The sequence below is a fragment of the Lineus longissimus genome, chromosome 19, assembly GCF_910592395.1.
Source record: "Lineus longissimus chromosome 19, tnLinLong1.2, whole genome shotgun sequence".
Lineage (NCBI taxonomy): Eukaryota > Metazoa > Nemertea > Pilidiophora > Heteronemertea > Lineidae > Lineus > Lineus longissimus.
The window spans coordinates 3,663,886-3,682,282 of record NC_088326.1 but is presented as its reverse complement, the minus strand read 5'-3'; the positions used below and the strand labels follow the sequence as shown (position 1 = coordinate 3,682,282).

Here is an 18,397-nt window from a genome sequence, read left to right as displayed (position 1 = left end):
TTAGGATTTCTTAAATTCCTCAACATCGTATTGAGATTGTCTATATAAAAGGTAAATTCTGAAAGAAATCGTCTTCATTTTGATAACACAGCAATCGGAGAAAATAGCGGCCAACTTAGTCATATTATCAGAAAATACAACATAAAAAAGAAAATTATACAAATCATTTGAGCACAAGGCATATCTATTGTCCGGCTAAATTTATGCAATGGGCCTGAATAAAGTAGGACAGGTATTGGCTGTGTCCTGAAGATAAACTTCTAGACGCCATGTCACGTTTGAATTTGGCACGGGTGACAGGCCAAGTTTTGCCATATAAGTGTATACAGTCTGTGTGTAGGACACTTCAATTCCTGTTTATTGTTGGATTTATTCAGTTTTCTATGAGACTGTGATAGGCCTAGAACTTGGCCTGACGGGGATAGAGATTCCTATATCAAATACGCTTCCTCAAATACGTAAACGCCCCTGTTCAAGGAAATTCAATTCGCATTCTGGAACTTAGGGCTTGAGTTTGTTCATATCTGTGTATTGGACAGTGTCATCGGCCCAACTTGGCATTGCCAATGGATTATTATAACTCGTAACTGGATTACCACATTTTTGACAGTATATCAAACCTATATAATTGGGTCTGACGGTGATAAAGCTTCCGATAACGGGCTTGATACACTCCTCACGGTGATTTACGTTGTCTTAAACAGGACACAGGAAGCTGAAATCAGGATTAAACTGGATTATTACATTACTCTGACAGGACATTTTGGCTGATTTTATTTCGAGAGGATATTCGAATCAGATTTCAAGATGCCGTTGCCGGGCCGGAACACTAGCAACGGCTCCTACAGTCTGACTCCCACGCCTCCAGGCAAACAGGTAAGGATGTTTCAAGAAAGGATGGACTGACAAGCCCCCCTTCCCCTATAACTGACCCCCCCCCTCCCCCTACTCAGTTCTAGTGACCAGCACCATCCCAAACTGCTGTTTTATCAGACTCTTCGACAGTCAATGCACACGATATCAAGAAATCATATAATTTTATGTCATAAGAAAACCGCCATGTTGAAATTGATTGTTATTAGAACAACCCACCCCCACCCCACCCGCTGCCCTGCGAACTTTTTAAGGGGCTTCTTAGAGATAGCAGAGGGGAGTTGACTAACTATATCGTTGATTGAATCAAGCCGAGATGTAGGAGTAGAAAATGTCCCCCTGTAAAAAGTGTCCGAGCCTATGTATTCTGCTGGATTATGGTATATGGTTCTATATGCCATGACCGTCAACAGCGCATACATTAAAGCACACATAATAAAATCCATTGTTCTACGGACATTTTTTTCTCGGACATTTTAAACTTCTACACTTGGATCAAAATCACTGAGAGAATCTGCTTTTTCTGTCCCAACCTTTGCCCTAAAACCCTATATATATCTATACATCATGCTGTACAGGCGTCTCTGTATATGTACATTGCATGAGTGAAGTTCAAACTGTTGTATGTCAGCTTTTTAAGTCAATCATTGAAGGAACATTCCGTACACATTATGAGACCATATCAAGGGGTCGAAAGTACAGCACATGTAGGCCTAGGCCTTTTTAAAGTTTTGACAGAAACACATACATGTACATGTTGTATTCGTCGAAACAAGTTCACCAACAATGTTATACATGTATATCACTGAGGTAAATAGGGTCCGATGCTCTCGTGAATCGGCAAATGATGACAATGTACATGGTACCAATTCGCCTGTTCCACGCGTTTTTTAACGAATTTACCCCCTTTAAAGGCGTGCGGCGAGGGGCAGGAATGTAAAACTACAGTTTTACGAACCCCTTGGTTACTCTTAGGCCGTATATAGTGCTGTTGCCATAATGCACGCAACTTTAATGAAACTTGGTATGTATCATCTGTCATCGCAACGGCAATGATAAAATTCATATTCAGTAAAGCAATATTGGAAATTTTCAAATTCAAATACAAATTTTTAATTTTCAACGAACGCTGTAGGCCTTTAATGCTTGCCCATTCGGAGGGGGTTAATCCATTAATGATTAAACCCTCTGTTAAACCCCTGATGAGAGACTGTCATTTGAAACTGACATATCGTAATCTTAATATGGAGTGTAATTTTAAGATGGCTGGGCTATACCCATTCTCGACTCATACAACAATGACTTACATGTACATTCTCAATCAAAGAACTCTAAAATTGGGGGCAACTCGCAAAGCGGGATCGTTGCCCGTCTGGCAAACTTAAACCCCTTTTTATCCCTTGCGACCCATGTAAAATGGTATACAACTACACAGAAATTGAATTGTCTGTTGCCGCAACGTCTCTGTTGTGAACATACACGTGCGCCAATGTTTGATATGTTAGTTTATCTCACTTTTAGCCAACAAGGGCAGGCGGACTTACTGGAAATGACGGTATGGTCCCGCTTTAAGCGGAATGGGGAGCATTCATTATTTCAGTATCCAGTTGGTAGTTGGGCCAGATTTTGTTGTGTTAGTCTTTCATGTTGATATTAAAGGGCCTTAAAGGGCCGTCAACATTCATATATGTGCAATCCCATGCACTAAATTATCTTTCATGAGTAACATGGAATGAGTGACCGACATGAACCGGGCACGAAACATTGTCTGGCATATCATAAAATCCCCTACCGAACTCATCCCACCATTCCAGGAATAATGCAGAGTGGGTTTACCTGCCTGCAGACATTGGTCTTCATACTCTTTAGACCTAAAATCCCTGCACTTTTAGTGCCAGTGAGTCAAACTATTTGTACTGGTGTAGAAATAGAAAATGTCCCCCTTGAAAATGTCCGGCTCTATTGCATGGTATATATATAGTTCTATAGAAGCCATGACCGTCAACATAAGCGCATAATAGAATCCGTTGTTCCCCGGACATTATTTCCTGGGACATTTCCAACTCCTCCACCAGGTGATTTTCGTTTTGTTTCGGAATTTAGCCAATGAAAAACCACGTACGCAGTTATATTTTATCAGTATCTTGTGTAAGAAAATAATGAATGGTCCCGGCTATTTAACGGTACGTTCCGCTGAATCCAAGGCGGAACCATTCCGTTTTTCCCAGAAAGCCGTACAGGCGTGCTTGCGGTAAGCCTTTAAAATTATGTATACAATCATGTACAATGTAGTTGGAATGGTGCGATACCTTAAGGGTCATAGTAGATCACAGGTCTTGCGTTGGTAGTGCAAGTTTTTGTAACACGACCTTAGACTTAACGCAATGAAACTCCTGAAATAGATGCATATCAAAGGGGCAACTTGTGCGTGGGATAATTCCTCTGCTTGCCACTATTCGCCGCCACTTGTGGTATCGTGCTAATGCCCATTTCTAATTTCGATAGTTTGCGCAGAGCTGCGAGACAGTTTCGGGCATGCTTGTGAATTTCAGGCAGGCCAATGGTTACACCCCGATCTAGTTTAATGCTTATTCTGCAGTTCAATGCTTTTTCAATTATTTTGTATGGAGAAGCACGGGTGTATAGATACATCCGTGGGAGAAGTCACGGTCCCCCTGGAGGTCATTTTTGAGCGAAAAACCAACATCTCATGCCCAAGTTGTCCCTCTCACCCATACGGAGGTACGGGCTTGTACAAAATCATGAATTTCCAGTAAATTTCTGGCACTGTCCTTGTACATGTGATTACATGGTACCACTTCTGGAAATCGTCCTTATACGCCCACAGGCCGCAACATCAGAAGTTCGTTGACCTATTTCTAATATGACATATCAAAGTGCCTCCAAAGTGTGTGTTTAGTAGACTACACCCTCTTTGGAACGTGTCGTGGTTCAAAAATTCTTGATATGATTTGCAAATGATCGTTATCGTTATCATGCTTGATCTGATTTTAAAGAGTAGGCCTAATATTGTCATTGCGAGTAAGTGCAACAACCACCCACGTAGATTGGTGAATTTGAGAGTCGGATATAAATATAGACTGTGTCTGGCGTGCATGCTTTCGGAAAGAATGCACGTGATATTTTGAAACACCTTCATTACAAAGAACGACAAATTACAGAGTGTAACGTGCTCGTTCTCAGATGACAATCTGAACCTCTCTATTTCGACAACGACACTGCTAGCGATAATGTCAAAAGCAAGTTTTTTAATCGTTCAAAAGACCAGTTGTGTTCAAACTCATAACTGTACAAACAGTGCATGTAGTTCTCTTACAAAAGACTTCAAATATAGAAAAGTCACAGATGGCCTATAAAACTGATAAACAGTTATGTTCGAAGTCATTGAATGCGTTAGATTTTATTCTTCTAATTGGTCTGCTGATCGAAATGAAACGGCGCAAATACATAACAGGGATTTTACGGTTTGACAGTTTAAAAATACTCTAGTTTGATTTGTTGACCATTCATACAACAAAATCGGACCAACCGAGAACATGACGTCATGACCATGTCTATCCAAACTGAAAATGTCGAAACATTGAACGACCATGCATGCCATTAATTCTTGATGATATCGCTTCAATTGAATGTCTCTCTGGAAAATGTCAGGCTCTATTGTATTGTAACGGATGATGGTACATGTATATACTTCTCTACCATATGACCGCCAATGACCTCAGAGATTAAAAGCGCATAATAGAATCCTTTGTTCCCGGGCATGTCTAGGACATTTCAAACATTTTCACCAGTCTTTGATCAGTAAAACTGGAGTAAATGCATTCAATTGCATACCAAATATTTCGCGCGATGAGTTGGGCATATCCAAGTTAGGTTTATAAGTCGTTGGTAAAAAAACTAACAGTACAAGTTTGTGTAACGCGCGCGATGGACAAAAAACTGCAGTCCATTTTACCGTGACATTTATGACGTCACGATTACGTCAAACTTGAAAGTCACGAACTTTACAAATATAAGTAACAGATTAATAGTAGTAATAGATAAGTTAAAGAAATTCAGACTCAAACGACGCCGCGCGTAAACGTATAAATACGCACATTTATAGTTCTTATTGCATATTCATTTGCGTTGGTGGTGGCCAAATATACTTCGGATAATGCCTTTAAGTAGTTCCAGAATGGCATAAATCACGACTCGACTGCCTTAGCGCTATAAACTCACGTTGAACATGCAACATCCATGTTTCTCGCTACGCTTGAGACGCACTCGGTGACCATCTCTGGCGTGATATACATCATACCGAAACTTAATACATTGAATCATAGCTATAGCTACAACACCCGATTGACGATGTCAGTACCGGTAGATATATATAACTGTATTGGTAATCTTAATATTGACAATATGACAATGCTGTGTAACTGTATCTTTAATTGCCGCTGCTGCCTTAGTGCACCTTTAATGGACAATTTTGCGACAGTGCACCGTTTTATTGACAATATTGCGACAGTGCACCTTTAATCAAAGAATTTGCGCAGTGTAACTTTAATTGACGCCCACATGCAGCGACAGGCAGACCATAACTCCCCCGCCCAATCAAGAGAACTCGGAAGACAATTCCACACTAAATATTTTCATTCTGCAAAGGTCAGTCAAATGTTTAGGAATATTTCAAAATCGTTAGATTATATGACATGGATTATCAATTTGTGATACGAGATTTGATGATTATAAAGTCCTCGAACGCGGCGGGAGATGCTAAAACAGGAACTTGCGTGGGCGGGCGGGCCGGCATACCTAGGTAAAATGTCAAGTGAACGTTGATTACGGAAGCGTCGGTGGGCATGGTTGACGGTTTGGGGTCAAAGGGTTAACCCCTTTACGCCCATTTGGTGGACGCGGCAGTAATGAGCGTACCAGCGGTGTATCTTCTATTTCGGCCCATTCCGAATCAGTCGGGCACAGATGACAAAACCGACAGGTGAAAAAAGCGCAAGATTTGTTCCTATGAATGCTTGCAACATCGAGCCAAGCAGGGCAAAAATCACAACAACGAAATATTATTAAAATCATGCAATATTACAATGGGTGATATGAATAAACACTAGTAAATGCTTTTACTTCTATTTTGTACAGAAATGCCTAGTGTAAATGTACGTGAAGTTTTAAGTAAAAGCATTTCCTAGTCTTTATTCATATCACCCAATGTTTGCGCATCCGAAACAAAAACCTACAAATTGCGGCACTCATTGAAAGCGCTCTCGTTCTCTTGCGGGCGCTAGCGACAATAGGGAGTTTTCGCAAAGCCTACAAAACGTCCGCGCGAACACTTATCCCATTGTTCGAGCTCCTGGTGAAGATGTCGAATGGCGTTCTCGTCGGTGTTTCGGGCGATTTGCGAAAGCTCACTAATACTGCGACAGTGCACCTTTAACATGTTGAATTGACGATTTTTTCACATATGGAATTGAAAAGTGCTGACAAAAAGCAGGTGAATAGAGTAATCCAATATATAGTCTATAGTAATAGTATTCTAAGCTAGTTTTAGGACAATCTTTGCCCTTCGACTGGAGACGGAGAGCTGCCATGACCGGTTCTCCACGAGTGGCATTCCTCGCACAGCGGACCGGGTCTTACCATTCTTCACCTTATATTAAAAATAAGTTTCCAGACATTTTCGTAAACCTCAAAAAAGAATATATATTTACACTTTAACCAGGTAAACTCAACGGGGTGGTTTTGTGTCTCGGCGGAATCCATTGTGAGTGTCGCACATACACAGAAGCGAACATTAACCGCTGATTCCACTGGCGGATGAATATACTAGGTGACAAAAAAGATCGTCTACTTTTCATTCTGAATAAATTCAAAAATGTTAGTATAATGTTCACTAAAATAATTCTGTCACGTGTAGCTGATATCTTACTTTTTGTTTCCAATATTTGACCTCATAACCTGCATTGGTTATTGCGTAATAAAAAAGGCGAATGAGAGTTATTCAAATTCAAAAGTGGGTAATCTTTTTTGTGTCACCTAGTATGAATGTCTACCTGACATGGTCGAGTGGGGTGAAGTAGTTTGGCAAATAGATGTACCCCAGCTTTTTACTATGCATATAGGCCTAAGGCATGAACATACAGTAGAACCGCTCTATTAAGGACACCCTCGAGACTGACAAATGCTGTCTTTAATAGAGAGGTGTCCTGATTGCCGACACCATTCTGTACCCAATTGGTGCCTAACCGTAGTTGCACGCAAAAATGCTCACCCCGCCTTGGAGGAGAAAAAAGTGCCGAGCGAACGCCGAAGGAGTGAAGAAGGCATTTTACCCATTTTCCCGTTCAGAAAATATCTCGTAAATTCGAAACGATTTTAAGCAATATCTTATACACGGTCATGAATCCTAAAATGGGAACTCAATTTTTTTATTAATGTTATCAATATAGGAAGACATTCTTCAAGATTTTTCCAATTTCAGTTGATATTTCTATGAAATGGAACAGTTATCTTATCAAAGAGACGGAACATTTCAATATCTACTTTCAGTTTTGATAGTTTATCAATAGATCATAAATCAAAGCTAAAGGATGACATCGCTTAATGGGCGTTACAGGAAGTTAAGGAATATCTCTACAATTTCTTTAAATTTTTTAGAATTCTAATTGAAAATCAATAGATCATCAATCATTACGAGTGGCCTCTTGAAATCCCGATCATGTTTAATCATAATTGATCTGAAGTGATTTCTCGAGAGGTTCTTTGAAACCGATGACATGAGTGACGTATGTGACCTCCACAATGGCCAATCTTCGCCTCAACGACAACGGCGACAATTCATTGCGCCAAGCACGTGCGTGTGACGTCATGAAAACACGGCAGACTCGACCGATCGTCTCATTTTGTCGTGCTGCCATCTATGAGCGACTCGGGTATCAACCTCTAAATCCCTGAATAGGAATGTTTGTCGGGTGACTGATCCCGAAATCTTCGGAGAACGTGTGCTTTCTTAGAGTAAACAACCTAAAAAGGCTCATTAATCTAAGGTACTATATTTTGAAGAATTCCTCCTAGACCAGTGACGTCATAAAATAGACAGAATAGCTTCCGTTATCTTCTGCCATCGGCCAACCTCGTTCAAAATGCATCAACACGCACCTCACCTGACCCAAGATCCACACATAACTCACACTTGGATCGAGGTTCAAGTAAACAACCGCGTCGCCCGTCTTCGATTTTGAGATACCGATCTTCGCATTGAGACAAATTGTTGTTTGCACTTTAGAAAACGAATCAAGTATAATGGTTGAAACTTATCACTACAGCACAATCAAATTGAGGGCATAAAAATGTATTTGACTGCGTTGTTTTCATAAAAATATCTGGATCAATTTTATTTTGTTTGCTCAATAATTCGTAACATTCAACTGATCTAATCGCATTTAGGTCACCTTCCCGAGCCGAAGCGGTTTACTGTAAGAATGACGTCACAGCTAGAAGGCAATTAAAGGGTACCTCTATAAACTGTTTGATACTTTAAAAACTGACATCTCGCCAAGATAGAGTAAATTATCAATTTGGCGCGAATGGGATTTCGCTGCCAGATTTTTGACGTCATGCTTTTCGATTTTTCAATTAGCAACGTGAATCTGCCTCACCTGCAAGCATTCCGTCCGGCATTTGCAAACAAGCCGACCAACACCAGGTCACTTGATGTCATCTTTCTTGGTGAGAGCCTTATAATGCGCACCCGTCTTGCGTGATTCTACAGTGCGTGTTGACAGCGCCGATGTCATCGCCGATGGTACCGTAAAATATACTGGGCGAAAGGGCAGCATCATAATCTATACTCCAAAGCAGACATTATCCCTCATCACGCTACTATCACTGCGCCGGAGTATGGGTTGGAAAGTATATATAGTCGATCTCATATGTCATAAACGTGACCTCTCTCCCTAGACTCCCGGGGCAGTCAGTTGCGTCATCCTAATTGGGTAAGGGACGAGGCCGGTCCACTGCGTCCGGAGTGTATCTCTCCCACCCTCCGGCTACAAAACGATGCGGCCTATTTTACTGAGATACAATGTATCACGAGATAAATTATCATAATCGTGTGCTCAATTTTCCAGCGTTGGACTGTCTCTGGACCGGTTTGGATCCGGCAGGCAGGATCATTCTCCTTCCCCTGAGCATCAGCCTATCTCACGACTCTGTAATAACTCGTCGTGTTTTTTGTCTATTTACAGCAGCAGCCAGCTTTCACGTTTGGCTCCACAGATGTCCTCTACCAAACGCCTGGGCCTCCTTCCTTGGGGGACCACACCTATAGCAACCCTGCCGTCTCAATAGAGAGCTTGAACAACTTGCCTGCAATCCTTCAAACAGATTCTGCAGTTCCAGAAACAAACGGATATGACGTCAGAGAGACACACCAAAACGGAAGTGATTCAAATCGAATTATCACTGGACGAAAAAACAGACTAGAGAAATCAACATCCGTGACGTCAGAAAATGACGTCCAATTAGATTTCACGGGTGCTCACGCGGGATATAATCCACAGTACAAACGACAAGGGCCGGGCGTTTCGCACATCAATGGCAGCGCCCTCAGCGGTAAAAATACGTCGCCGGTTGAGGCAAAGTGGATCCAGGAGAAGAGTAGTAGTGGAGATGGGACTGTCGAGGCGAAAGAAACGCCGTGTGTTTGTAAAAACCGCAGATGTTTATTTGTTTTCGTTGTACTTCTGGTGCTCGCTGTGATTTCAGCTGCTGTTGTGCTTGCCTTATATTTCACACGTGAGTATTCCTTTAATTTTATAATTTCATAATTCGGTTCCTCCTTTAATTGTCAACTGATATAACAAGACTCCCGAGGCAGTTAATTAGTCATCCTAACATAGTTTTCCTAATGGGTAGGGACGAGGCCAATCCACAGTGTCCGGAGTGTACTGATAACCAGCTGGATGAGTTAGCGGTCACAAACTCTTCCAGCTGATTATCGACAACACCGTGGAGAAATAACCTAGCTTATCACAACAAAGCACACAAATCTTTTTATTCTAAATATTGTTTTAAATCAATGGTAATATGGAATTAATACAAATCTGTTACAAATCAATTTTCAACTTGAAGCTAAGTGGTCAATCTATTTATCTGGGAACCGGAAGTCATAAGAGCTATAACATTGGGAGGAAAAATCCATCATTTTAACATCAATGACCCGGTCAATGAATTCGACATCAAGTTTAATCCAAAACCGACGAATGAAAATGCGATATTGATTTTCTCCGATACTACTCTGGTGATCGCCTGGGCGTGATGTCAGAGAATCATTTGGCATCACATTCCAACCCTGGGAAATGTTCCGCAAATATTATTTGTTTACTACTAATCTTGCATTTCGTGGTCGTCTGCCAACTCGAGCTAATCGCACCATCAGAAGGCGAAGATCGCCAGCTTTTCACGCATTTTCCTCGTGTCATTTTCGGATTTTGAGCGGTTCAATCTTGACATGTTGGATTAGCGCAGACGACAGAACACCGGTGACGTCACGGATGATTTCTATTTCGAGACCGTTGCTTTACGTTAGCCTATTTGTATTAATAAGTTTCCTTTCTTTCAAATTTGGACACGAAAAGTTCCTTTCTTAATTTTCGGGATTTTGCAGACGACGCAACAAAGTGACGTCACGAATACGGTTCTCTCCGGATTGTACTTTTCAACGATTTTGTGCATTTTTGGAGTGTTACTTTTCTCCATTTATGTCCTAAACTACTGCCTTTTAGTCATAACTCATTTGGAGTTACCAAGTAAGGTGATTACAGTTACCACTGTAGTTAATAGAACCAAGAATTAATAAAATATAGTCTTTATTAATTCTTGACAGAACCGATGCGCGAGAAGGCCTTCACATCAAAAGCATACATCACGCAGCGTATATCGCACAGGGTTTTTCTCCGTAGACAGTGTACACTTACAAATGTCATGTGCGATACGCGCCGCGTGGGATGCAAGCGATGTGGAGATAGACCTTAGCAGTGTCTTTTTAACCGAACTTTTGGTATTTATTTCGGTAGTTTGGTAAGGTCGGTTCGAAAGGCAAATGGGCAATTATCTGCACGAGTTGGTGACGATTTGGAATAGAGTAGGGGCGTCTGTCAAACATGCTATGGCCGGTAAGGGGTAATTCTGCCACCCTTCGGTATCTGCCGAAAAACACTTCGTGGGTTCATGAATAATTTTCACTATGAAGTAATTTCTTTCTTAAAATGGAAACACTGCCACGCTAACGAGCGATTTCAGTCGCTGCGACGTGCGACGGAGCCAAGGCAACATGACGAGTGATTGAAATAAACCAATCCGCGGCCGCATTTCGACCACAATCGTCATGTTGTCATTGCCCCGTCGCAGGTCGCAGCGAATAAAATGAATCGTCGCGGCCCTTTACATTACCTCTTTATATGTCTTTGTGAGACATTCCAGTGTTGGCAAAGTTAGCACATGTTTTTGCAAAGTGAACATGTTTTTACGGTAGCTACCGTATATCATAAAGGAATAAACGTAAAGGTCACGCTGCACAATATTACGTTCTTTTTAACTCTCAGAAGCGAGTGGTCAAATTGCCATGAAACTCTGTCGTTTTGGTTTCAAAACACATCACTGACTTCAGTAATAAATTTAAATTTGTCGCGATTTTTATATTCACGAATTGCGGCTCTCGCGAAATACACGAATATAAAACGCCTTCGAAAAACTTGCTGTTTACATTGCGGACTCCTAGCCGTGTTTACAGTAACTGCAACTACTTCCTTTCAAGACGGCTCCTGAGTGACCGACACAACATTATTCATACATGTAATTGCTAATATTTATGCTTTCAGTTATAAACCCAGAGGCAATCACGGGTAAGTGCTTCTAATATCATAGTTGACTGACTTGGCACGGGTTCGAAACACCCTGGGGATGTTTATATCAACATATTCGACGCGGGGTGAAATTCTATGAAAAAGTTGTTTACTGATGTGATAATACAAGGTTGCGCGTTTTTCTTAAAGGCCTACGCCGTTCGTTAAAAGTTTGAAATTTGTAATTGAATTTGAAAATATCCAACTGCGTGATTACGTACTGATTACAAATTTTAACATTGCGAAGTTTCAGCAAATTTGCACACACGAAAACTGCACTATACGGCACTGTATATAACTGCATTTCTATTTTCCGGACCCACCAGCAAATAACAGCAGCGTACCCCTTGAACAATCTCTAAGTAACACCCCACCACCGCAACACTACTCAATCATAAAATGTAGTACATGTACACCCATCACCAACCACCAACGACTACAAATCACTGAAAAACTACCTTTATTACAGCTACATTAGGTTATTTTGCCCCTTACCTCAAAGGCCGAGCCCATTACACGGCCTTTTGTCCCTAAAGCCCGTAACACACTAGCCGCCAACTTCGGCGTTCACAGGCGTTTCTTGCCGCAAGAGTCCTGAACGCCTGAAAAATCCCTAGTCTGCTACGAACGGCGTCGGCGAACGCGACTTGCCGCCACTTGCCGCAACTAAACGCCAAATATCTAACATGTTTGATTTTTGACGCGTGTCGCCGCGTTTGAACGCACGAAGAAGCCAGGTGTGCTACGGATTGCCGCCTGAATTGGCGTCGGCGGCGAGGCTATGGCCAATCACTATGCGTCTTGATGTCACATGTTATCAAAATGGCAGCCTAAAGTGGCGGAAAAGACGCTACCTGACCACAACCAATCAGTGCTTTATTAACGATCCTCCAACGTATTCCATCCTAGCATAACTGTTAGTTTTCAATACACTCCGCCTGTCGAAATCGACAATATATTTGACGTAGGATTAAAAGAGCCTGAATCTCTGGATGACGTATTCTAGCTGAGGCGTCATCTGTCACGAACAATACGTAACAACCAGGCAGCAACCTACTCCATCGGCCCAAGCACCCCGCTGGGTTATATACTGGCGCCAACCAGCTCAACCACTGTCACACGGACGATTGATAAGTTCCGATTCAAGGACACACTGTATAATTTTTTCGCAGGTAGTCTACTGCGTTTAAGAACTCTTTCTCATCGACGAAATGGTACTTGGCGCCGAAGTGATAGAAGCCACTGTCGATGTGGTCAATTGGAGAGAGCCCCGCTTTAAGAGATGTGAACGCCCCGCGCACGAAGGCTTCACCGATGACTCTGATCTGTGCGATCAACTCGTCGTCGGAGTACAGATTGCGCGGGATGGCTAGCCTCAGTGTATCCAACGGTAGCTTGTTTAGAAAGACCACCTCACCGGAGGGGAGCTCGGTTCTTCCACCGTAGACAACGTGACCTAGGCAGCCGCCGCGTGTCCGGATTGTCTGCATCATTATCGCGTTGAGGTACTCTGCGGGGCAGTTCGCCATCGGCACCTTGGGTAGAACCTGGTCCGCCGCGACATAGAGGGCATGCCCGCCGGCCAGGATAGGAAACCCAGGGTAGTGTTGCCGCATGTAACAGTTGACGCGGCCGACCTGCGCGATACGTTCACCCGTAATGGCTTCATCTGCCGATATAATCAGGCCCGTCATTATCTCAACCATGGAGTCCCCGGTGAGGCCAGAGTAGGATTGGTAGCCATTGCCGTAGTCGGTTGTCGTCTGCATCTTGATTGAGGCATCCATTTTTTTCAATAATTGTTTGTCCTGAAGCAAGGGTGACGCCTTGTTAATCAGGATAGCGCCTCCCGAGTGGGCGAACATCTTCTTGAAACTTACGGTGACGAAGTCAGCCAATGAGAGAATCTCCTGTACGATGTCAGTGATAGTGCGGTCCTCATTGTCTTGCTCGAATGCTTTGATGAACACGGCATTTTCAAAGATTCGACAACCGTCCACCCAGATCAGTTTGTTCTGTGCTCGTGTTTTCTCGGCGAGGAACTTGTAGTTAGACAGAGACACAGGCTGTCCGCCGCCACCGTTGTCCGTCATCGTCATCAACAACATCTCGCTCAAGTCGAGCTCCTCCGCGAAAAGTGTCTCGTCGATGTTTCCCATGAAGACCGAGCTTGCTTCGTAGTATGTTTTCGGACAAGCCTGCGGTGTGAGGCTACTAACCGTGAGACCAGCAGCTGCAATATGACCATAAGTCGTGTCGAACGGCCTGTTCGACACTAACCTATCACCACTTTTCAGTACTCCACCCGCCAAAAACGCGTGTACGAGCAGCCTCTCTGCAGCCCTGCCTTGCAGAGCTGGGTAGAAGACGAACTGAGCGCCGAAGCTTGCCTTGATGATGGCATCAAGGTTTTCACGCGGTGTTGACCGAGCGTAGGAGAACATCTGGATGCTAGGCACCATGTCCCTATAGACCTCAGCCATGTCCCTCTGTTCCCGGGTCAGTCGACTTGTACCCGAATCCGTCAGTAAGTCGAGAATGAAACGATCCGACGAGACTGAAAACGAGTTGCTCTCAAAGTGAGAGGTCATCGTTACTATGGAAAGCTTCCTAGCTGGTCTGGTTCGATTTGGCCGGCTCACTCCTGTTACTGTGTGCTTGACGTAATTGGCAAATTTGCGCTGACTTGAGAAGTACTTGCGGACCTGGTGAAGTGTATCCCCGCTCCTGTTCTCAGCGTGGCTCTGAAGCCTGGAGAGGAAGAGCTCCTCAATCAGTGCTGTGACAGGCTGTCCTGCGACGTTCTTCGATGCGGTTGCAGGCTGTCCTTCGACCTTCTTCGATGCTGTGGCGAGCTGTCCTTCGACCTTCTTCGATGCTTCGACCGCCTGCGACGGAAACATCTTTCCTCTCAACTGATGTCGGGATTCAACTGCTGGAACTGTGATGAATAAACAAATCATTGAAATTATAATGTCGATTATTTATTTAGGTTTCACTAATGTGGTAATTGCAGCTGTCAACCCCTGCATATTCAGTGGAAACCTCATACATGTTATGAATCTGCAACCGTCTATCAATGTCTTCTTTGCTATATCGGCAGGTCTGCCATGCAAATTGATTAACCACAAATTCTAATCACTTTCGTCCGAATGATCACTCTCATTATGATCTGGTGATATTAATGGCTCGAACATGTACGGCTCAACATTTAAATATCCTTCTGTATCGACCAAAACATCCTCAAATTCACTGCTCTCACTCTCTGAACTGTATGCGGAAGCCATCTTGCCTTGTTCTGACTGACCTGATCTACGTCATCAAAAAATCCCTAGCGGCCACATGTGGAACTAATCTAAAGTTGTGTGTGGTGGGAAATTCAAATAGTTTAAAATTGAAAATTGAAATAACTAAATAATGACTTTATTATTAGAATTTTTTAATGTCTGGGATCTTGTTTTTTTAACCCTCAACATATTTCATGAGTATCAAGCATGTTTTTAAACCTTGATATATGGCCTTTAAGGACACCATTGGGTCGGACAAATTTTGTCCTTAATTGAGCGGTGTTCTGATTACAGACTGAGGTAAAATTCAATAGAAATTACCAACTTGGTACACGGTGCTCTTAACAGAGACGGTGTCCTTTGCAGAGATCTGTCCGCTAAATAAGGTGCCACTGTACTACATTTAAAAACATAAATAAACGTTCTTTTTTAAAACATCCTTTATGCATACGCTTAATACACGTTGTACACTTTATACAAGCATATGGCCGCCACACATGAAGCCGGTGTTTTATATATGACAAACACTTTTTGCCGAAGTTTTGCGAGTGGGTTTCGGAGATGGCTTGCGAATTTCGGATAGAGCCTGCGGTTAAATTCCGATCTATAGTGCAGGTTTTTTTATAGTTGAGTGCTTCTACAATGGTCATTGGAGAAGTCAGGGCAAGTTTAAAAACCAAGCACCTGTATATATCATGCCCAAGTCATTTTAATTGTACACGCGGACCAATCAACCAACCGCCCGATCTCCTGATGTGTATTTCTCAGGTTTGTTTCCAGTGGGTCACTGCAAGGTCAAAGGTCAAGGTCATATGGTCAAAAGTCGAGGTCAGATGGTCAAAGTTACCTAAGAGTTACAGGATGTTATTGCATAATAACAAAGATACTCGTACATTTCACAGTGGTTGTGCAATTACGATGGATTGCTACAACGCCCTCTACACAAAAACTCAAAAGTTAAACATTCGGGACGGTCGTGAGCAATTCTCGATATCTAGGTGTGTATATCACTTGCGCGCCACCCAAACTATAGAAATTTTGTGGCTGCCGCAGCGACTTTCTTTGACTGTGCACAAATTTCATATTTCCCCTTTATTCCAGGCGCTGAAAACAGTAATTGGTTTCAAGCAACCACAAGAATCCCCCTAGCGGATGGGGAGAGAAACAGCCAAGAGTTTGACAGCTATTATCAACAACTTCCCAGCGTGCTCATCGCTAGAGTTGACGCAATCATGAGGGCGGACCCTACCCTAGCGCCCTCTTACGAATATTCACAGCTTGACAGTCTCAGGTAGGACAAATTTTCAAAATCCTATTTTATTCGACACACTCTGTCTCATGATAAGAAACAGTGTTGTCAACAGGAAGGCGGAGAGTTTTCGAAAGACAAGTGGTTACGTGTTCGTTCAAGGTTCAAAACCTCTCTATTGAATGAGCAAATGGCTATAGAGCGACAGATGAATATGCATATCACTCGATTATCACTGACCCTAATCGCGTGAATGTGGCATCGTAGATACGTCAAGAAACGTTATACGTTACGTTTCCATTCGAATATCTAAACCTCTCTACTAAATAATTCGGGATTCTTGAAGTTTATTGTATTGATAACTTTCAATCAATTTAGTGCCAACATGTTATATCAGGGCTACTGACAGATTCGATGACTTATTTGGCTCTCGTCCGTGTACGGAAGGAACGCGGTGGCGCGTTGCTGACCAACAGTTGGGCATTTTCGTGTAGGCCTACGTGCACGTTTGCGTTAAATGTTGGCCTGCAGGATTAACACCCTCCCACAAACTCGACCATGGAACGCGCACGAATACTGTCAACTGAGTTTCTCTTCGTCATTCTTTCCCAATATCACTCACACGTCATCGGCACATATCACCGAAGTGTGCATGCAAGGGGTGGAGCATACGACTGATCCTGGTATTCGAGTATGTTCCAATACCTCCAATGAAAATACAGTCTTTAAGCACACTTTTTGTTATAACCATCATTATATTCTCAAAGCAAATTACGCCCGAATGATGCGCCTCGGAATATTTTCCTTTTACAAATTTCAAACGCGCCCGCGATAACAATTGTCTTAAACCTTATCTCTCACAAATTGCGATTCTTGCCCTCGGGACTGTGACATGTTTTCAAAAATATATAGATATTTTTCATAATGAAACACAAGGGCGACCGGGGTTAGCAAGATAAATGTAGTGTCAAAGCGCGCATGTCATGACGTCATAAATGCTGCCCGAGGACTGTCCTCGATGGATTGTGATAAATGATGATGGATGATGTTATTTTTGGCAAATTATGACGTATTTCGGAGACAAGGTTGGGTGGAACTATGAGTGCACGTACATCAACTTGAGAAGCGTGAGATGATTTTTTTCATGAAAAAAATGGCTTCCAGCAGGAACCTTATTGTACCTTATTGAAAAATTACATAATAACCATATTAAGTTAAACGAGAACGCCACTTGGATTCATGGTCAAATTGAGTGCCTGCGCCTGTGGAATGTTTTGGTAAAAAGCGACATAAATAGAATTTAGGGTCCACCGCCATCCCTGGGATTTCCAGTTACTTCAGCTATCGTAAGATGGAGTAGTCTACTCTAACCCGCAGAGGCAAATAAACTGAATTACGAAGGCTGTCATAACGATCCTTTGTATCAGTTCGCAAACGAACAGAAAATACTTGATTTTGCTCGCGAATGTAATGTTTTATCATTATATATTTGCTGTATACCAGCCTGTGAGAAATCCATCCATCCTTCCATCATGCGATACATTCTGACGGCCGTCAGAAATTACTTTGAAATTCTCTGTTAGACCTTTAAATAGTATGACATGTAGTGTGTGTGCGTGAGGGGGGGGGGGGGGGTGTCTCGTACAAAGTATATGAGTATACCAACTAACACGCCTTGATTGAGATGATGGGATACGATTAATATAATTGACGTCAAGGTGATAATTGATTCGACAATCAAATGACAGACTTTTCAATTAATCACAGCAAAATAATGGTGGGCGCAATTACGCGGGAAATGACACCCTTGGGGCGACATTCGCTTTCTCTGTCAATTTTACTGATTTAATTTGAAATTTATACTTTGAATGACTCGGCTCGCTTATCGCGTAGTGCCGTTATTTTTTAGGCCGTTTTGCCGTTGAGCAGTAATAGGGAGTTTTCGCAAATAAAAGCCCTCCAAAGTACAACATCAACGCGAACGCCGATCCGTCTTGCGACCTTTGGATGGCGCGGGGACTTGGCGAAAACTCCCTATTGATTCGTGCGTGACTTGGACAACAGCA

At 42.6% G+C, this 18,397-nt stretch overlaps 1 protein-coding gene across 4 annotated transcripts in view; it reads left to right on the top strand.

Annotated features, from left to right (window-relative positions):
- Positions 1–302: 302 nt before the first annotated feature.
- LOC135503121 (uncharacterized) overlaps positions 303–18,397 on the top strand; it is a 78,253-nt gene continuing 60,158 nt past the window's right edge. For 2 of the 4 annotated variants that reach the window (XM_064796482.1, XM_064796480.1), the window contains exons 1-4: positions 304–876; positions 9,138–9,687; positions 11,772–11,795; positions 16,184–16,373. In XM_064796482.1, coding sequence (XP_064652552.1) covers positions 808–876; positions 9,138–9,687; positions 11,772–11,795; positions 16,184–16,373 — 833 coding nt within the window. In that variant the 5' untranslated portion in view covers positions 304–807. Of the gene's footprint in view, positions 877–9,137; positions 9,688–11,771; positions 11,796–16,183; positions 16,374–18,397 lie in introns of all 4 variants that reach the window. The other 2 variants (XM_064796481.1, XM_064796483.1) reach the window with 2 other exon arrangements.